At 46.5% G+C, this 22,332-nt stretch overlaps 1 protein-coding gene across 3 annotated transcripts in view; it reads right to left on the bottom strand.

Annotated features, from left to right (window-relative positions):
* Positions 1 to 21,478, bottom strand: part of TUT7 (terminal uridylyl transferase 7) — a 2,420,963-nt gene extending 2,399,485 nt beyond the window's left edge. For all 3 annotated transcript variants that reach the window (XM_069625717.1, XM_069625718.1, XM_069625719.1), the window contains exon 1: positions 21,323 to 21,478. In XM_069625717.1, the coding sequence (XP_069481818.1) occupies positions 21,323 to 21,425 (103 nt within the window). In that variant the 5' untranslated portion in view covers positions 21,426 to 21,478. The remainder of the gene's footprint in view (positions 1 to 21,322) is intronic.
* Positions 21,479 to 22,332: the final 854 nt, after the last annotated feature.

The raw sequence follows: 22,332 nt of genomic DNA, 5'->3' as shown, positions 1-22,332 counted from the left end.
AATCTACTGGCGAGCCAAACGTTCAGAGGCCCGGTTCCCTCTTAGAGAGAGTGGAACACAAATATGCCCAGGATCACACAGTTTAAAAGTCTTGAAAAGTCTTGCAGAGAGTTCAAAAGGAAGAGGTTTAGTTCAGAAAAGTTCAGTTAGCCAGCCTAGGGCCAACCCAAGTGGTAAGGAGGATTTAAGACACCCCACACGAACCGTTGCGAGGGAGGCCAGGCAGACACAGTACCTTTAAAGTGGAGAGGATCCTCCAGCGGGGGCAGTTGTTCCTGGCAGCGGGTGCAAGTCGCGGCGTCGTCCAGAGGAAGAGAAGATCTCGACGTGGAGGAAAGCTGAAGGTACTACCCTTTTATTCGCGGTCGTGGTAAAACGTGGTATCCCGACAGCCGGGGTGCTTGGCACGGGCAAGGTGGCCACAAGATGATCCTTGAAGGCGAAAAGGCGGGCAAACTGGTTATTCCCACCAGTCAAAGGAAGAAGACTCTTCGGATTGAAGATCTCCTCTGTCGTTGGAAGAAGTGGCGAGTCGGTTCAGCAGGGCTCCACTGGTGGTGTCGTCGTTGCAGGTCGGCTCAGCTTCTCCCTCTTTGGATTCTTAGGTCCTGTGGCGACGTCTGAAGTTCCAGTCCCAAAAGCCCTGCTTTTATGCAAGAGACCCCCATTCATTCAGCATAGCTGTCAATCAAACATGCTAAGTGGTGAGCTGGGCCAATCACACAAGAGTGCGACTGGAGTTGCCAAGGCAACTCAGTCCAGGGAGCCTAAACCCCCTCCCACACCCCCTGTGGTACCCAGACAGAGTGGCACCACTTTTGGAGGCTTATGTGGAGAAGCCCACCAAAAAGTGGAACAAAGGGCTCGACTTGGGTTGGAGTCACAGAAGAGAACACAAACGCCAATTTAGAATTGAGTTCTGGCAAAAAATACCAACCAGTGAATTAATATTAAATAAATAACCCGCGGTATGTTCGAGGCTATAGGAATTAAATAATTAAAGTTGGCAGCCTCGAACAATGGAAAAATTCCATAGAGATATATTCACGGTCGAATATAAAAAGTAGTATCCACTGCCACCAGCCAAAACTCGATCAGGGGGGACGGAGACGTGCCCCCTTGAATAACAGACCCCGGGGCAATTGAATTGCCCCGACCAGTACGTCCACAATATGATGGTTTGTACTGGTTTCTGTTCATAATTTGGGACTAGTAAAGCCAATGGTGACTTTACATGCCATGGGAGACAGTCAGTCCCAGGGTATGGTGTCTATGGCGGGGAGTCACTACGACACCCCTGTGTCACTGCACTGAGGGTGCTGTGTAACACACATAGTAAAAACACAGGAGACCCTATGGAGTAAAAGACCCCATAGCCCATAAAACACATTTAAAGTCAAAGGAACCCCTCAAATCATGTCCAAGAGTGTGAGGAAAAGAGACTCACTCTTGGCAGGGGAAAAAACAAACTCCAGAAATCCAGCAAAGCTGCTGGTAGACTCACTAGGTTAGGAAATTCAGCCTAAACAGAGAATTCTCCCTAACACCGGGCGGCAACATAAGTGGCAACGCGTCGGAGCCGGGGGAACAGAAACATTGTATCTATATACAAAGGTCAGTGAAAGAGCCACGCTGGGCGAGTGGAGCCAGCACGGATTGCGTGATATATTTCTGCTGAATTCACATACGGAAACCAAGAGAAGACTGTACATACTGTTTCCCTGCCACCATATTAGAGGGAATCACTGCCTCACGTGAGCGAAGTGCCACACGGGCGCCCGAGGGATACAGATGCCTGATGCCAGCAACTTGCTGAAGTGAGGAAGGAAGTGCCTTCCTGATCTGCTGGGGGACATATGCCCAGGCAACTAAGCCAGCTTCTGCCATCCCATGAAGAAAATGGGGTTCATGTAATAAAGTCTGTCACGCAAGAATACTGTGATGAGCAACACGGGTATGATAGCATCTGGACCAAGTAACATCTAGCTCATCCTGAGCAGTCGCTGGATGACTGCACAAACAGAATAAAAGTACCGGATAAGCAGAATGCCGATGAGGTGATTGCATGGCACCAGTTACTATGAGTCTGAGGAGTAGTGGCGCAATGCTGGAGGAACAAATGTGCAAGCTATTGATTGCCACTGTGGTGGAAACATTGTACGCAGGGTCAAGCTAGAACAAAGATGATACCTGCAGGATCTGTGTGATCACTGACACGGGTGCACAGAGTACAGCACGGGCAGACCACGGATGGCTCCACCAAGAGTTTGAGGAGGTATATAGGTAGAAGTAACAAAGGTCAAGAACGTGGGAGGACGCAACCCATTTGAAATACAGCTCAATGCATATTAATACACACTGCAGTTCTCTGAGGATAACGCTGCCAGGCCCCAAATGTCCTTGTGGTGTCACAGAAGACCGGGGAAGCAGAATTGGCACGTTACGACAGCACCAGAACTAGACTGATAGCTCCTCTCATCGACATTGTGCGATCCTGCCTAAGTCCAAGACTAAACAACCCACGATGGACGTCTTTGCCAAGACTCAACAGACCCCCACTGCATTGGCACAAAGTGCAGCAGCTGCGCCCGTGGAAGGTACCCCAGCAAAAGAAAACCACCTCGTCCTACCAGCTATAACAGAGTTGAAGTCCTCATGGGGTACAGCAATGGTGGACCTACGAACTGCCTTGGAGACCAAAATAGATGCAGTGGGAATAGAGGTTGCCCTACTGTGACAAGATGTCATAGCGCTAGCAGAAAGAACGAGTGGTCTGGAGAGTGCAGTGAAAACCAACACAGAAAACAGCGCAAAGACCACAAAGGAGGTTCATATATTAAAAGCAGCAAGTAGCTAACCTCGAGAACCGAGCAGAAGAAGCTGAAGGAAGGGCGAGACGAAACAACATTCGCGTGGTCGGCCTGCCGGAGGGGGAAGGTCAGGACCCCACGGACTACGTGGAGAATATGATCCTGCAAGAGATAGAGGCCGACAAAATCTCACAAGGATTTACTGTTGAGCGTGCACACAGGGCCTTGAGCAGACCGCGCCCCCCCCCCCCCCACGGGCAATGATTGCAAAGATCCTGAACTATAAAGACAGAGAGAACATTTTGGAGTACTTTCATAAAGGAGGAACGATAGAAAGAGCATCTGCGACCGCCACAGCATATCCCGATTACACCATGCTAGTGCAGAGACAGCGTTACAGCTATGTGGTGGTCAAGAGGAGATTGCGCACGGCTGGAATTAAATACATGCTTTTGTATCCCGCGAAGCTCAAAGTCCTGCATAAAAGTAAAGCGTTTTTTTTTTTTACACTTCAGAGGAAGTGGCAGCATGGCTGGACTCGCAGGGCTGTCCGGAGTGAGTGGAGGAGCAGGACCGCGAGGAGCACGATAAGTAATGGGGATATTTCATGCATAACAAAATGATAAATGGGGAGTGGATGGGGTGGGTGGGGGGGCGGAAGAGCCCCGGAGGCACAGATAACAAGGGAAGGGCATAGACGGATAACGTTGAAATTGCATTATGATACTCTGGGACTCGTTGAACTGAATTATAGAGTATAGAGCACACAAGTAAACTGGGTAGCATTAAGCGTGGTGTATTTGAAGCGAACAGGAGCAGCAGGATGAAGGCACCCTACCCCCAGGAAGTAGTAATAAGACAGCCACTAGGGCGACTTTAACCTGCTGAGCTGCGAGTACAGGCTATTGCCAGAAAGGGCTAGATGCGGGGGGTGCCTGAGATCCAGGGATGGAGCTGGGCAACAGTTGGGGAGGGTATTGTTGGGGCAGGGAAGGGAGGTGGGAGGGAGGCTGGGGTGTTTGATGTGTACTTAGTTAAGGGGAGTTCAAGTTGGGAAACAAGCCTATATAGAAGGGGAATACACTTGGATTTGGACTGCACTGGTGGGGTGGGGGGGGGGGGGAGTAGTGGGATTCTAACAGGCCATGGGGGATCTTAAAATAATTACTTGGAATGTTAGAGGGCTCAATAGCTACTTAAAGAGGAACGAGGTTATGTTATACCTACGCAGACAGAAGATAGACATAGCCCTGTTGCAGGAGACTCACTTGACGCAGGATAAGATGGAGATGATCGGGAAGAAATGGAAGGGAACTGTGATGAGCTCATCATATTCGGCTTATGCTAGGGGAGTAATTATCTGGGTGGCGATGCATGTCCCGTTTCAGTTGTTACAGACGATAGTGGAAATGGACGGGAGGATGGTCATAATGAGGGGATTGGTGGAAAACGGGGAGAGAAGCATTAAAAATACGTATGCTCCGAATCAAAACACGGCAGCATATTTTAGAACCCTGTGTAACCACCTCAGCACGTGTGCGGGGTAGACTTTAATTGTGTACTAAATCCTAAGGTAGACAGATCAGATGGGAAAATGGACAGACCCGCCCCAGCAGCCAAAGTAGTGCAGACACTGCTGGATGATTTTGGGTTCGAGGATGTATGGAGGTCACAACATCCCCGAGAGAGGCAATATTCGGCTCCACAGCAACTACATACTAGGTTGGACTACATACAAGGTTGGACTAATCTTTTGCTACGCAAGAGATATTCACAGAGATCAAGCAGATAGAATATAAAGCGAGGGTCCTCTCAGACCACTCGCCATTAATCCTAGGATGGCAATATCGACCCCAGAGAGCGAGGATCCCGACATGGCGCCTCAGAGCAGAGGCGATGAAAGATCCCTTTTTTTTTAGAGAAGATATGAGGGAGGAGATTATTAACTACTTCGAGATCAATACTGGTAGTGTGGACTCGGCGGGCACGTTTTGGGAGGCCTTTAAAGTTGTGATGAGAGGGGCAGCTATAGCAAAGTCCAAAGCGCTGCACGGAGGGATTCTGGCTGAGCTACAGGAAACAGAGGAAGAACTATAGAGGGCGCTGAGGGGAGAAGGTAACACCGAGGAAGACACTGAACTCATACTCAGGCTGCAATAGAAATGTGCTGGGTATCGGGAGAGACTGTGTAACCTTAACTATACAAAATACATAGAGAGACATCATGCAGGAGGGGATAAACCAGGAAGGATCTTGCCATGGCTATATAAGAGTGAGACCCCCGGGCCCACAATTAGAACAATAACAAGGGAGGATGGGAGCACTGTTGATACCCAAGAAGGGGGTGAACCAGGAGTTTGCAGAGTACTACAGGCTACTATATGGAGATGAGGAGAGTGATCACACAAAGATAGCGGAAACACTGGAGGACATAGGACTGCCGCAGATCAGCGCGGAGGAACGAGAGGAGTTGGAAGCACTGATTACTCTAGAAGAGTTAGAAGAGGTGGTGCGGCAGTTGCCCACCAGCAAGACTCTGGGGGCTGACGGACTCCCGAGCGAATTCTATAGGATATTTAAGGGAGTGGTGCTCCCCACGCTTTTAGAGATGTTGAACGAGGCATATGAGATAGGTAAACTGCCAGAGTCCCTCAGAGAGGCGATTATAATATCGCTCCCCAAACCCAATAAGCCTGGACATAGCTGCGGGTCGTATAGACCCCTATCAATGTTAAATCAGGACAGTAAGATACTGATGCCGTTTTGGCAAATAGACTGAGGAGGGTTATTGGGAAATTAATACATTCTGACCAAACAGGGTATGTTCCGAATAGGAAAATATCCAATAATCTTAGGCGACTCCATCGAGTTATTGAGTATGGAAACGAGATCGAAGGCGAACTGACAATTGTATCATTGGACGCAATAAAGGCCTTTGACTCGGTCAAACAGCCGTGGCTGATGGCGGCCTTGGCTGGCTATGGAATAGGGCCTGGATACCTACAGTGGGCAAAAATGTTATATAGTGAGCCACTGGCTACAGTTAAGGCGGGGGCAGTGATATCGGAAAGGGGGCAACTGCATAGGGGTACTAAACAGGGATGCCCATGGTCTCCCATGCTTTATATACTGGCCCTGGAACCCCTAGCAATATACCCGAGGCAGCAGTATGATATGACAGGCATTGCTGTCGGAGGGGAACAACACTTAATTTCCTTATATGCGGATGACATTTTGTTGTACTTGCGACACCCGGAAGAAAACCTCCAATACATCCTGGAGGTGATGGAGAGATATGCAGGGTTGTCTGGTATAGCAGTGAACCCCCAGAAATCTAGCATGTTCCCACTGGGTAGATATAAAGGGATCCCATTAAAACAACTACTGGTGCTACAGATCCCATGGGAGGTTAGCACATTCCGATATCTTGGGATAGATATATACCACACGGTGAAGAACATCAGTACAATACAGAAGTAGCTATTAAGAAAATTGCATGAAGTTCTGGGTGAAGCTGCCTTTAGCAATGATGGGGCGTGGGGCAATGCTGAAGATGGTGGTCCTACCTAGGCTCTCGCACTACTTTGGGGAACATACCATACTTGATAGCGAAGAAATTCTTCATTAAATTAGATGGTATGTGCAGGGATTTCCTTGGCATGGAACACGAAACAGAGTGGCCCTCTGGAAGCTACAAAACCCATATGAGAAAGGTGGTATAAAACTGCCTAACTACGAAGTTTATTACATAGCAAGCCAGCTGCAAGATGTAGCTAAGTGGCTCTCAGAGGAAGTGACCTCGGAGTCCAGGCTGTTTAGACAGGACTGTGCTCCATTCTACTTAAAGGAAATTGTGTGGCTGCCCAAGGCAGAAATGGTAGGGCGTCCAAAGATGATATTACTTAGGTGGAAGATGTGGCGCAGGGCATGCCAGATGATGGAGAACCCACTCCGGTGCTCCCCACAGGTACCGCAGGTGGCGCTAGCGGGTGAAGAACGGCAACTAAAGATGATGATTAGGAACCACTGGGAACCGGTGGGGATAGCAACAATGGGTGACATATGGCAAGAGGGGACTATAATGGACTTCTATGTGTTGGGGGAGGAAACCGGGTTACACACGGGACAGTATATTACGTATCAGAGTGGTGCGAAGAATCAAGATGACATGGTCCGAAGTGGTACTAGGTGAGGAGCCGGATGCTACCATAGATACAATATATGATATAGCGGAAGGGGGACACGAGATATCTAGAATATATGAGTTGTTGATGGCCAAAGTGGGAAAAGAGGTAGTGCAACTGAGACAAGAGTGGGAGGCGGAAGTGGGAGTTCCGATGAGTGATGAGATGTGGGAAAGGGCCCAAGGGTATCACAAGAAGGTGTCAAGGAAAGCTAGACTGCAGCAAATCCAACTATATATTACACACAGGGCGTATATGACACCTCAGAGGATAGCTAGATTCAAAAATGCAGGGCGGCAAGCAAGCCCCAAATGTGAGGAGGAAAATGCTGGAATGGTGCATATGTTTTGGTCATGCCCGATCAATGAGCGCTTCTGGGGTGAAGTGGCACACAGATTGGCAGAAAGGGGTACCAGGATTGAAAGGGGTACCAGGATTGAAGTGGATACAGTGTGTGCCTGCTTGATAGGTGGGTTTTCTAGACCACGTAAGTTTAAACACGTGAGCAAACTAAAAGACCTGGCGTATGTACTTGCAAAGAGGAGAATTGCTATGGGGTGGAAGACATGCCACAGACCATGACTAGAAGTATGGTGGGAAGATTTACGGAAATGGGCTGAGGCAGAAACCATGGTGTGGCAGGAATCGGGTAGGACTGGGGGGGGGGAGAGAAACGGAGAACCCGATGGCCTGGAAATCATTAATAGAGTTATATGGGCCAATGCGGGACCCAACGGAACTCGCGGAAGAGGAATCCCTACCGCAGGATGCAGAAAACAGAATATGAGAGAAAGTAGGCTTGAAGAGGGGGGGGGGTGATAGGGAAGCGGTGGACATAATGAAGTGATGCATAATTGAAATGTTATTACATGCACTGAGTTTGGTTTGTATTGTTTGTATGAATAAACTAATAAAAATGTTTAAAAAAACAAAAAAGAACCCTTAACAAATCCCTCCTTTCATTCCTTCCTAGTGTTTGTAGTAACTTCCTGGTTACCACTTCCTGTTGCCAAACAGGAAGTGCATGGTAACTCATGAGCTCTCTAGTTTGGGTGTGTCTGGCTATATAAGCCACACCCAAGATTCTTCCAGTGCTTTGTGTTGCTTACTGTGAGCTGTATCAGCAACACACTTGCCGTGCTCTGAATCAGCCAGCATCTGCTTACCTGCTCCGGATCATCCTGCTTCCGCTTACCTGCTCCGGATCATCCTGCTCCGGATCATCCTGCTTCTGCTTACTTGCTCCGGATCATCCTGCTTCTGCTTACCTGCTCCGGATCATCCTGCTTCTGCTTACCTGGTTCTTACTCCACGCCGCAGCTATCTCCGGTCACGAGGGGACTTCTACACCGGCACCTGTTAGAACAAAGAAGAACAGCATTAACACGCGCACATCAGTAACGTTGCGCATACACATCGAATCTTCCCACGACGCTGGAATCCAGGTTAGTTGCACGAGCGCACAAACCCCTGTAAGAAAGAAGAGACATTCATTGCGCTCACTCCAATAATGCAGACACTTATTTCACTGCGCTCTCTCCCTCTACGCGGTGCATACTTACCAAAAGCCTCCGTGCAAACTTACCTAACCACCAAGTCGCCAGTAGCGCTGAACCCAGACTCGAGGCACTAATACCACTCGGGCTATAAAAGGTTCCATTCACAGAAGAGCTACCAATAACAGTGCGAGAAGATACGACGGATGCACCTCGAACAACGTTTAACATATTGGGAAGAGACCGGATGACCAAATTAAACAGGACTCTCCTTTACTGAGGAAGGGATAATATGTTAAAAACCAGGCATTACAAATGTGGGAGAGTTCCTACAAGCATTAAACGGATGGAAAGCATTACGAGGGACCCCGTTAAATTCAGAACTATTCATTTATCGGGTACAGGTGTTGCTAGAATGGCTTCCGCGAACACAGTATAAATTGTTACGATTACACACAGAGTTTCTGTTCAGAGCATAAGTGCCCACGGATGTGGCAGATGGGGAGATAATAACGATACATTTAGAAGCAGCAGTGTGTGAGAGGACAGAGTAGTGTTACACAGGACAGACGGGGAAGCGGTTAACTGGCGCACAGCCATAGCATTGGACTCAGCAAAGCAGTTGGGTGACAAGACAGGTGAGGAGCTATTCAAAGACAGTGATACAGATTGCGATTTTCGAAATTTCTATTCAATACCAATTGCAAATACAGTACAGGGAAATACCTCTGATAATCAAAGTGCCATCTTTCTTACAACAAGATCTGGCAAAAGGATCAAGTGCACATGGACTAGCAGCTCATACAACGTAGGTCTGCTCAAAGGGATTGGAACAGTATAAATAAAATTGAAGGAGGGAGCAATTTTACCCAGAGTTATATAATATCCCATGTCAAGAGAGGCAGATAAAGGCATTTATGAAAAAATTGCCGGCTTGATGTGACATGGTATCACTGTGCCATCTGAATCCCCATTCAACACGGCAGTGTATCCAGTGAAAAATACAAAAGGAGGATATTGGCAATTCATACAAGATGTATGCCCTTAAACAATACCGGAGGCAGAATTTACAGTTCTGCCCAACCAGTCTACAATTCTGTGTAACATGCCACACATTTTACAGTGACTGACCTAAAAAACACTTTCTTTTCCATTAGATGGAACACAGACCATCATACAGCAATTATGCATTGCAGGATCCGACAACACTCCATAGTCTCGGTAGGATAGCTCTGGGGCAATGTGCTTGCCTTGGAAGCAAGACGGCACGGAGCACCACAGGTTCGATCCCCGGGTCTGCGCTTAGAAACCTCTGGGTATTAAGTGTGTTATAAATAACCTATCATATCAAGACTCCCCAAGGGTACTGTGAGTAGCCCAGTGTCTTCAACAGAGTGCTACAGGTGGACTTGGGGAAATGTACAAACATCCAGTACATTGACGATTTGTTAGTGTGTAGCACCACAGAGGAAGGGTGCAGGACAGACTCAGTAATGTCATTTAAAGTATTGTCTGAGAAAGGATACAAAGGGGACAAGGAGAAATTGCCGTACTGCTAGAAAGGAGTACTATATTTGGGCCAGATAATATCAAAGGAAGGGAGGAGGGTAATGCCTGACAGAGCAGAGGCAATTCCAAAAACAACCCGCCCATAGATAGTGAAGGAATTACTGGAATTCCTGGGGCTATGTAATTATTGTCATGTGTGGGTCTTTGACTACAGCATGGACGTTCGGCCCCTTTTAGAAGGACTGAAGGTAGCACAAAAAGACAAGAGCCCCAAATTGTGTACAGACAAGATGATCAATGTTTTGGAGGCCTTGAAAGAAGCGATAAGTACAGCCCCTGTACTAGGTATACTAGATTATAAGGACACATTTTATTTGTCACATTCAAATGGTTAAGTGGTGATGGCTGTGAAAATGTAAATGGGACACAAACCCGTGGCATATTACAGTGGGATCTTAGATCCAGTGAGGAGTGGACATTTTCGATTTGAACAAGCAGCAGCCTTTGCAACAGAGAAATCTACAAGAACAATTGGCTGTGAATTAACAATTTATGTGTAGCATGCCCAGTTTGCCGTTCTTGAAAAATCTAAGTCCACGCTCACTACAAAGTGAGCATCTGAATATGAGGTTAGAATATCCAATCTATCAATAAACATGGTTAGATTTTGCACACTGAACCCTGCGAGATGGTTTGCCGAACCAGTAGAAGGAGTACAATGGGTCAATGACTTTTAACATATAGGCATGCATGACGATGTATCCCCAGTAAAAGAAACAAAGTTAGAAGTGGGGGTTGTCTTCGTTCTCGATTCATCCACGACAGATCAGAGCACTTGATTGAGGCATTCGGGAGCAGCGGTGATGAGGAGCACGGCTGATGATTTTGAGATTGTGACAAGTATCGAATTACCAGCTGAGTTAGTAGCGCTGATACTAGCATTCGAAGAGCACGAGGGCCAGGCAGTGACGATATATTCTGACTCTGCCTATGTGACGTGACGTCTACAGTATGCTCTCAGGACTGTCATGGTGGAGAAGGACAGGCTTACAGCACGCAGAAGGCACAAGTACAGCATGTCCCATTACTAGACACACCGATAACCCATGGCAGCTGCCATGGTGAAGAACGCAGCTCACACCATAGGCACAGACTAATTTCTCATGGTAACGAAGCATCAGACGCTGAAGCAAAAATGGAAGAATATTTGCCATAAATAGCAGAGAACAATTGCGCCACATAAAATGATGCTTAACATGAAGATGGAAGTGTACTATAATGCATTATCATTGACACATATAGTGGGACTGAAGGGACACGCACCACAAATGGAACAAGATTTGTGGACAAAGCAGGGCTGTTCATTGTCCTGCACCGACCTTTTGTGGTGACAGAATAGCACAGGGAAACCTGTAATGCCCCTTCAGTTACTTACAGTAGAACAGTTACTCTATCCAGCACACACCACAAGGGAATATGTGGCAGCAGATATTTGAGAACATTGGTTCGTCCCAAACCTGCATGACCAGATCTTGAATTTCATTGTTAATTGTGCTACGTCCTAGCAATATACTGCTGGACGAACCTTGAGAACAGTGAGAAGAGCAATACCCACCGTATGGGCCCATTTTGGCACTTGCATATAGGGTATATCAATATGCTCAAAAGTTGTAATGTATAGCAAAAGATGCTTGTGGTGGTGTGTCGCTTTTCACGTTGGCAAGTAGCAGGACCCATGCAGAAGTCGGCTGCTAAATTCCTTGTATGCGAGGCGTTTCCCCCGATGGGGAGTGTGCAAAGTGCTGCAGTCAGATAAATGACCACACTTTGTAAATGAGTTGTTTTCACAAATTACATCCCTGCTTGGCATCAAGCACAAGCTTGTTCCGGTTATCCCCAGGCCTACGGCATTGAAGAACATTTAAACAGCCTATTGAAGGAACGTATTGCAAAACTGAGAAGAAAATTTGTAGCACTGCCTTCCCCTAGCTCTTTTTGCCCTACGCAATCAGCCAGGCTCAGACACACCTCACGCCCCATGAAATAGTAATGGGCAGAAGAATGCACATCGCCATTGCTCCTCCCATGCTTACTCGATTGGACGCAGATAGTTCTGCGACTGTGCTAGGTGATGAGATGCATGATTATTTAACTGGCATGAAAAAGTTTGAGATTTGTTTCTCGACAGATAACGGTGTAGCAGAGGGGCCAAAAAGCAACCAACGACACCAGAGAATGAATTGTAAATGCTGTAATAGCCCCCTTACAATTTTCTCAGGTGACTGGCACAAGCCACAATTCGAGGGGCCATTTTCTGTCCAGTTTGCAATGCCATCTGCAGTAAAAGTGTGCAGGGGGAGAGAAAGAGAGAGAGCGTGAAAGAGAGAGCGCGATAGACCACAGAAAAAGGGAGAAGAAGCCAGTAATGTGACATTGCACTGTTGAACTATGTATTTTCAAGAGCAAAAGAAACAGATACCTCAACATGTGTTGAAGAAGAGCTATTTGGAGAAAATGGACTGCATCAGCATTATGATCAGCACTTTTTTCTTTTGCTTACACATGAACATAGCTGTTAACATGAGCAACGAAATGACACTATTTAGGAGAGATGTGAATAATGACGAATACCTCCCGAGACAACATTTTGATGGTTATCCTCAAAAAATAAATAACTTTTGTTACAGGCATAGGACTAAGGCGGGAAGGGAGAATTTTTAAAAAAATGTTTAAATAAACAAACATCAGATGAAAACTGCTTTGTATGCTCCCTCCTGTATGTTTCGAGCATCGCCAGGTTTTTCATGGCCAAGTAAATACCACTAACAAAGGGCACATTGCAATGTGCCAACAAGGGGACAATTCCAGGGAAGTTCGGCTTCCTTAAAATGCATGACAAAATCAGAATCCGCATATGTAGATAACTTTATAAAAGAAAAGACAATGGTGAACAAGGTGATGAAATACACATTCTCAGGACCACAAAGGGGCAACGTAACAGTAAGTGACTATCCATTGTTGAGATGTACAAACAAGGGAAAGAGATACCTTTCTGTTGTCACAGAACCCAGTTACACATAATAGGAGAAGTGTTTACATCTAGAGGTTGGGTAGAAGGGATAATGGGATGTAGAGCAGAAGCACTTACAGGATACTCGTGGAGACATGTAGAAAATGCTAATAAGACATGCCTGAAAGAATGGGAAAAAATATGCCTGACTTAACATGGGTGGAGGATGAAGAAGGGCCAGTGCACATAACAAGGATAGAAATAGGCAAAGTGCAGTTAGGGAAACAATGTAGGATGCAAACGCACCATGGATATGCCAGGCATGAAAATAGGCACAGCAGTACTAATGGACCACTATTGGCCTATGGTTCGCAGGCAAAAATGCAGCTCCTGCCAAATTGGGGTGGTATATGCTCACTAGCAGCGTTTCATATACCGGCACTGGTGGTGCCCCAAAGTAATGTGCAAATAAGAGAATACCCTATGTTAAAAAGTAAAACAGAAAGAGAAGGGATACAAAACACTACAACGCACAAAGAGAATTATTTCTCAGCCAAATCAAACAATGCACTGCCCAATATACCATCTGAACACAGGCTGTTGAGCAAGGCATTGATGCTCTTTGAGTCTCTTCTCGCCCCTGGCTTGTAAACGGCAGCAGGCCATAAATGCCACTGAGAAAGGGCTCAATGCAATTAAGGAAGAGCGGAGAGCTATCAAATTGATGACTCTCCAAAATAGGTGCGTCCTCAACCTCATCAGTGCATTGGATGGTGGTGTAGGTGCAAATATTAGTTCAAGCTATTGCACATTCATGCCAGCCCACGATGAGCAGAATGGGAGTTGAGGGACGCAATAACTTCCCTGCAAAATGTTCACACAAAACGGTCCAGGAAACTAGCGAAGCTGAAGAGGAAGACTTGTTACGGCCATGTTCTCATGGGTGCCTGCCTGGCTAGGTAATGCATTCAAAATAATAATAGCAAATCTGGTATTGGTACAAACAGGTCTCTGTGTCCTGCAAATATTAGAACAGTGTAGGAAAACTGGGAAAAAAGGTTGTAGAGCAGCACATGACGACAGTGATATTGGGTTAAGATAAACGTGGTAAACATCCACACTCAGATGAACAAAGCCGAGCATGGAGAAGTCCAATAGGACATGGCTGTCGGCAGAATTTCAGAACGAAAACAGCGGATATGCAGACCAAATGGAACTGGCCTCCTTCAAAACCCTTGGTCCCAAATTGAGGAGAGCTAACGTCCTGAACATACAGATACTGGAGTCCAAAACCGCCCAAGACATATCCGCACTCCTGAAATGGAAATGGAGAGGCCTGGCAAATCTATCATTTGTACAGGAAAAAAGCCGCGAGACACACCAACATAGCCTTTTGCTCTACGAAAAACATATTCAAATCTCACACAAATTCCATTCATGGTACTGATAAGCCAGAAGGGATAACCCTTAAGAGATCCCAGCTGAGAGAATTAATGGACCATGAACTTCTGAAAGGACTGGGGGGAGTGGACGATCTGATCCTCCCCCCAGTTCATATCTTGCCATCACAAAGTCCCTCACCTCCGGAGGACGGGCGCACAGGGAGTAGAGCCCCTGCTCAGAAAAGATCTAGGCTTGCCTCGCCTTCAGAGGTTTCAACGACAACAACATAGAAGTGCACACACGCCCCAAGAAGCAAAACCCCAAAATTAACGAGAGCTCAAAATGTGAGGGTGCGGCTGGTACGCTATGCGGTTTACAACAACACATAGCAAAAATAAGCTCTATGATCAAAGCCATGGGGAAAGCGTGCTGGGAAACCAACAGGAGATGTAAGGCTGGGGAAAAAATGACTGATAAAGTCCAACAAAGAGGAGTGATGCTTGGATGCCTCGAAGACAAACATAAGGAAGATGCTCTGAGGTTAGAAGCGGGTGACTCTGACCCTCACGAACCACAGGACCCTCTGGCAATATCCACGGTTTCAGCACCACTCTCCCACCCAAATGAGCTGGACACATCCAATGCATACCATTATGCACATCATGAGCCAACAAACATCAGGGGGGACTAGCAAGGACAGATCCTTAGTATCAGAAACATCAGACTACAGACTACAAATTAATTACAATCGCTATGGCACTGTTTATGAAGCGATACAGGATACCCTATCTACCCAAACCACTTTGTTAGCATTGGTAAATTAAAAAATTATTTTTATAGAGGGATACCTCACTGCCAGGTCGACACTCTGGGGAGATCACCCTAGGGAAACTCAGATCATAAATAAAGACAGAAGGAGATCTACGATGAACGACAACACGCCACAAGCACTGACAGGAAGGACACATCAGAGCAGAAGGGTCCCTCTAGACCCATTGACAGTGGCGAGAAAGCCACAGAGGGTATCCCCGCTGTACAGTCGAGTATTGCGGAAAGGGACATCGATATTGTTGGAACAGGAAGCTGCACCTGATAGTGCAGACGAGGGTGAAAAACGTATCCCTTGTTTGGAAGCAAACAAAGGAAGAGACGCGAGATCCCTCCATCGGGGCCAGAAAAACAAAGAGTAAGTAAGAGGGAATGTATCAAGGAACTTCAAGAAATTGACAATCCAAGCAAAAGAAAGAAGACCGGGCAGAAAGTGCAAAACGGAAAAAAAATAAAAAAAATAAAAAAAATTACTGCCAAAAAAGAGAGCACCACCAGCGAAATACTGAAGACTTAAGGGCCTCAGAGGAGGAAAACCCTCTTTTGGATTCATCTACCTATTCAATCAAGGAACACGAGGACATTCAGGAACCAAGACCGGAATGCCCGCCTCCTTTACCCGTGTCACTGGACAAATGTCAAGCATCCTCAGAGAATAGTGATTTGGAACGGTCGCCCCTCTTCCTCATGCTGGCTAGCTGAGAAACGAGATCTTGTAATTGGCAAATCTAAAAGGCATGGAAATGAGCCCTACACCCGAGAGTGGCTTTGTAGCATCTAAGAAGACAAGTAATTCTTTATGGTGTCATCACAACCCTCCTAATAAGACTTATAGAAGCTCTACACATCAAACCTGCTGGCCAGTGGGAAGTCAAATCAGATTTCGGAAAAGACTTGGTGACCAGAAGGAAGACCGAAGCCGTGCCGCCTCAGATTGTGGCCAGAACCGTGACTTGGACTCCATACACAAATAGAAGCTGGCGAGGGCTAGAGGGAAGCTACGAAACACCCATAAAATGACCAAACAAAGACTACAACAGATGTCTATGGTTGGAAAGAATGGTGGATAAAGGGGATGATTTCATACTAAACAGATATAATGTGGTCAGACATTGCCACTGCATCCCCCAATTAAGACAAATCACCCCAGATGATTTTGCAATAGTCGAATGGTGCACCTACATCTACGATCTATAGTGGTTAAACACCTGATGCTGACCTCGGCGTCAAACTTTCTAATGCTGGGTATTGACCTTACAGATCTAACGATGTCAGTGGAAAAATGTCTTGATGAAGGCTCACCCATACCCCGAAAATGCATGGAGAGCCAAGGAGAATGCAAGAAAACATCCAGCAGGGAAAGAAGGGTCAAAATAATAGACTTAGAATCTGAGTATAAAAGCTATATAGAGGAAAAGAATGATCTAGAAGACACAGTAGCTTGGTCTACGAGAGAACGAAAGATGAACCTAACACTTAAATTGTGAACCAGGAAAAGGGCAGTCAATCTCCCTCCCAGTGGCAATCCCCGCACCAGCCCTTCGAGACCGGCAGAAGAAAATGGTGAAGTTCATATGGAGGGGTAAAAAAACCTAGAATTCTTTACAAAACTCTACTGGGGGCCTCCAAAATGGGAGGGCTCGAAGTCCCGGACTTACAGGCCTACAGAGTGGCGACCCAATTGGCACACGTTCACGCATGGCAAACACTCACAAACCGCCCCAGATGGTTAGAACTGGAACAGTCATGGCTGCCCCTACCCCTGCGATTCCTGCCACACATCCCGGTCCCCCTCAGGACACATTGGGGAGACCTCCTGCGGGCAACCAAACACACCCCGAGTGTCTGGGAGTGGGCACTAAAACGGAAGGGTGTCCCAAGAGGCCTGAACCCGCAATCGCTGATTTTCCACAATACAGCTTTCTCACCCAGATCAAACCCGCACAATTTTCAACACTGGATAAAGGGAGGCCTCGAGACCCTGGAGCAGATGTATGAGGGGAAACGCGCCATGCACATTTGAACGATGCAAGGAGAAGTTCCAACTTCAGGAAAAGGACAGATTTACCTACATACAGCTGCGCCACTGTTGCTCACAGTACCAAATCCTACAAGCAGCAACGCGCGCCCCGACTTCACTGGAACTATCGCTCAAGGACCCCCCATCTCGAGGTAGGATATCTACCTTTTTACAGATGCTTTTTGGGTGATTTCCTGGTTGAGAGAACCCGCTGCATGGCCCAGTGGGAGGCCGACCTGGGGCACCCGATAGAAGACCAAACATGGGTAGACATTTAGACCCGAGCACACTCCTCGTCCTCCTGTGTCACCAATAGGGAATGTGCATATAAGATCATGCTGAGGTGGTACTACCCCCCTCTTAGGCTCCATCACATGAATCCCAGGGTGGACCCCTCCTGCTGGAGAGGATGTGGCCACCCAGGCTCCTTTTTCGACATGTGGTGGGCGTGCCCGTATATCCAGCGATTTTGGAGACAATGCCTGGGGACAATTACACAGATCACGGGGGCAACGATTCCAATGGAGCCAGGCCCCGTTCTGCTGGGCGTCCCAGTCCCGGCGATCTATCCACGCTTCGGGAATAGGGCGAAACTGTTGACCCAATGCCTTTTAGCCAGGAAATCGGTGCTGGCCCACCACTGGAAGTCCCCGGACGGCCCCTGCTTAGCTCATTGGTGGACAAAACTATGGGACATACTGATAGCGGAAAAGGTGACGGCGGCAAAGGCCGGGGTCCTTCACCGGTTCCAGAACATTTGGGGCCCGGTACTGGAATATGGCCAACGATTTCCCACCCCGACTTATAAGCCTATCAATGCCCGATGGACCCTGGGAGCCCGGGAGGAACCCGAAGGCGACACAAACTGTGGGACTGCAGAGAGGAGGGCACGGAGAGTGGAGGCCTGGCAGGGGGGAGGAGGTTAGGGGTTAACACGTCTTTGCTACTATTTATGATGTATGCTCGTCAACCTGCCTTGATTTAAAATAAAATTTTCAAAAAAAAAAAAAATATATAAAGCATATACATACAACGCCCTACGAGTCCCAAAGTACTAGGAGACTCCTGTGCTTGGCTTCCAGCAGCTCTGGAGACCAAACATACCAAATAGCAAGGACCCCCGACCGGAAAACTGAAATAGCCATCTGAGACTTGCCTCCTGGAACACAAGAGGTTTTTCTCATTTACTGAGGGATGGAGACCTACACTGGGGAGATTTTGACTTCGTCTGTCTCCAAGAAACTTGGTTAAGATCGGAGCCTTTCTTAGACGGATTTACTACGCTGTCCAATCCGGCTATCATGGGAGAGTCTGGTAGACCAAGCTATGAAATAATTAACTATAGGAATACAGGTGCATTACAACAAACTACCCTGTGAAAGGAAAATAAGAGCATTAAACAAAGTGAGCCTACCGAGTGCCACCTGACACTAATTACATCTAGTGGAGTCCTTCCATCATGGATAACAAAGATGTACTGGATTTAATGGCTGAAGCAATTGACGATGCGTATAACCTGGACAAGTCATCTATTTTCCTATGCAGAGATTTCAACCTACCGTATTTGTGTCGGACCAGACATATGAAAAAGGCAGGCCCAAAACTTTAAATAAAAAGAAATATTAAAAAATAAAAATTAAAAATTGCTGTGCACAAAAAGGCCTTAAGTGGGAAGAATTGATGAAAAGCAGAAACCTCCATGTCATAAATGGCCATTCTGAAAACAACAATGTCTGCCACCAAACCTGGAAAAGGGGTACCCATTCCTCAGTAATAGACTATGTCTTTTGTGACCAGGAACTTAATACAAGACAATCTCCTTCGAGGTAATCAACTCTGAAGAAAGTGACCATAACTGGCTAGAGTTGACATGGACTCAAGACTTAAGGCGACCTATATTGATTGAGGAGCTCGAGGTTGAAGTGACAAACAATGGAGGCAGGATGAGGATGAGCAAAACGGCAAAAGAACAAACGATCGCCATATACTCAGGAAAACTGAAAATGGCAAAACTGGGGGGGCTCCGATGACACTGTGGACTATGTTCCTATCATTGCCCTATTGCGCACAAAATTACTAAATCACAATCAAAAAGTTCAACAACAAAATATGATCAACTGCTGGTTTCAAAACGACAGGAGATGCAGCAAACTATTCAAGCCTTAAAGAAATCCCCCCCAAGGAATTACAGGAAAGGCAATCAAACAAGCTAAAAACAAATACAAGCACTGGCTCATTAACCATAAACATGCCCTGATTCAACAAGACCCGAAAGGATGTTAAGAGCACTGTCCAAGATATCAACAGCTGAAATCTGGGCCATGATCAGATTATTGAACCAACCCCAACATGCCAACAATTAAATGGGTTGACTGAGGCGAATTGGGTCACCTTTTTTTGGATCTCTATTCAAGGAACAGCCACCAACATGGGGCCCTCCCAAAAGAAAGACTACCAACTGGGTGCTGCCATATGACCAGGGCGATCTATTGAAGATGATTAAACGTTTGAACCCATCACAAGCCCCAGGACTTGATGGGTTATCCAACATGTCTCTGAAGGAAAATCCAGAGCACTGGGCGAGTTTGCTGGACATGGCAATAAAAGAATGTACTGGCATCTAAATCAATACCACCGTCGTAGAAAACAGCTCACATAATTCCGATTTTTAAAAAGCGCAAGTCTGAGTGGCCCAAAAGACTACGGCCAGATTGCCTTGTTGGATGTGATGCAGAACATTTTAGATCAAGGCAAAGCATAGCTATCATCTAAGAGAATCTACAACTGCAACGTTTAAAAAAACCCATCACATTCTCAATGAGGTGCTGTCAAATCAGATTCATGAAAAATGTAAACCTTTTGACAGCTACAGTATTGTACCTAATAATTTGAAAATGCCAATGCCAACTTCTTTTCAAAGAAGAAAGAAGGAGGAGAAGGCCAGGCAAAAACATAGTCCAAAGTGCTTTTACAGGGGACTAGCAGCCAAGATACTGGGATACCCCCTTTGACCGGTCCAATAAGCATCACAAGATCCTAGTCATGGAAAAGTTCGACCCATAAATACCCTGGCATAGTCGACTTTCAAGGCAATAACTTAGCATCAATATCCGATCTAATTGAGGGATCATCACTAGTTACGTGATTTACTAGATCCAGGTACTTTGCATTAGATTCCCTACATCGTAAAATGCATCAATCACACACATATTCCAAAATACTTGCTACTGTAACTTTATCCATGTGTTCAATCAGGATCAAAATAGCTATACTCATAGCCAAACTATTTCCCACGTTGGACATTTTAAATGGGAACGAAAAACCACAAGTCCCGAAATCCAAAGGGAACAAACACGGGTCTGTCTTACGCACGGCAACGGGAAAACTGGCAGCTCTGCGACTGGATGAGCAGCCATAGCCAATTGAACGGACAATACATTTCTAATGACAATTCATTAACATTACAGTTCAAAATCACACCTCAGTCATAAAGTCCAATCCAATGTTTTAACCAAACGATTAGTGTTTGCTCAGACAACCCAGAAAAGTTCAAACTCAATGATTATATGTCCGCAAGCACCCGTCAGGCTGGAAGTTACTTGGGCTTATGCCTAGAGCCTTTACCACAGGGTTTGCAGTTTAATAGCACTACGTATTAGCACTATGTATTACTTGCATGTGTTGAATGGAAATAACACGTGCCAACGACTAGACGTCAGAACAAGTGTTATTTGCTATGCATTGTTTGAAACTTTAGTAAAATATGGCATACAAAGTATACGTCCACTTTGTAAAAGAAGAGCGCACAGGACAGAACTATGATTATTCCGTGTAAAACAGCTGAAAGTCAGTCTCCGCTCAGGAATCAAGGCAACAAAGGTAAAATGAGCATGGAAACATACTAACAAGAACTAGTAATGTGCGATTTGGCTTCAGTGTAGCACTCCAGGGCGACGAGGCAAGTGGACCCCCTGTGCACCCACGCTGTATTTAAAGCCGAAGGAGTCTATGCAAACTGAGGGTCAGTAGGTAGTGCTTACTGTTCCCAAAACATTAACAGGGCGACCAGCTGGTCTCCATACCGTTGCCGTGTGGAGAAGAAGCGTGGCATGGCTCGCAGGTGCCCCTCTGCCCCGGTGCATGAGCGGGTAGTGGGATAGGACTCTCGGCGGTCTGCATTTCCATTTCCTGGGTTCCCTCTGTTGCTTTGACGGAAATGACGCCCACTGGACCCAGAGACCGGTTAGCAGCAACTGACGTTCCCAACGTGACAGGCAGGCGCCACGGCGTGACGTCACGGCGCAGGAAAGGTTATACAGACCGACTTGAATGCCGGCAAGAACGGTAGAGGTAGTAAGTAGGTTGCCTTGCAGTACAATAAACTAAGTAGAGCTGGTTGTTCGCTTTCAGATATCACCGACCGCATTTATCAGAGCAGCGCTGCCTTGTCCCAACACTGCAAGTGCACGGAATGTCCGGGGTCCAGCTCTCGATAACTGCCCGTCATGTTAAAGATTTTTATTTTTACCGCGCACCATCAACACCGGAGTGGTCCCTGGCATTTTTATGTTGTAGTCACTGGTGGAGGGCCAGTTACCAATAGTACACTTGCTTTTCGTCCGATACATACAGAATACGCTTTGGCTGTTATGTATGACCCTGCCATGTGTGATTTTTATTTTTACCGCGCACCATCAACACCGGAGTGGTCCCTGGCATTTTTATGTTGTAGTCACTGGTGGAGGGCCAGATACCAATAGTACACTTGCTTTTCGTCCGATACATACAGAATACGCTTTGGCTGTTATGTATGACCCTGCCATGTGTGATTTTTATTTTTACCGCGCACCATCAACACCGGAGTGGTCCCTGGCATTTTTATGTTGTAGTCACTGGTGGAGGGCCAGATACCAATAGTACACTTGCTTTTCGTCCGATACATACAGAATACGCTTTGGCTGTTATGTATGACCCTGCCATGTGTGATTTTTATTTTTACCGCGCACCATCAACACCGGAGTGGTCCCTGGCATTTTTATGTTGTAGTCACTGGTGGAGGGCCAGATACCAATAGTACACTTGCTTTTCGTCC

This window comes from Ambystoma mexicanum, chromosome 6p (genome assembly GCF_040938575.1).
Source record: "Ambystoma mexicanum isolate Mex_15411 chromosome 6p, UKY_AmexF1_1, whole genome shotgun sequence".
In the NCBI taxonomy this organism is placed as follows: Eukaryota; Metazoa; Chordata; class Amphibia; order Caudata; family Ambystomatidae; genus Ambystoma; species Ambystoma mexicanum.
The sequence above is the reverse complement of the archived record's forward strand: the minus strand, read 5'-3'. Positions and strand labels throughout refer to the sequence as shown.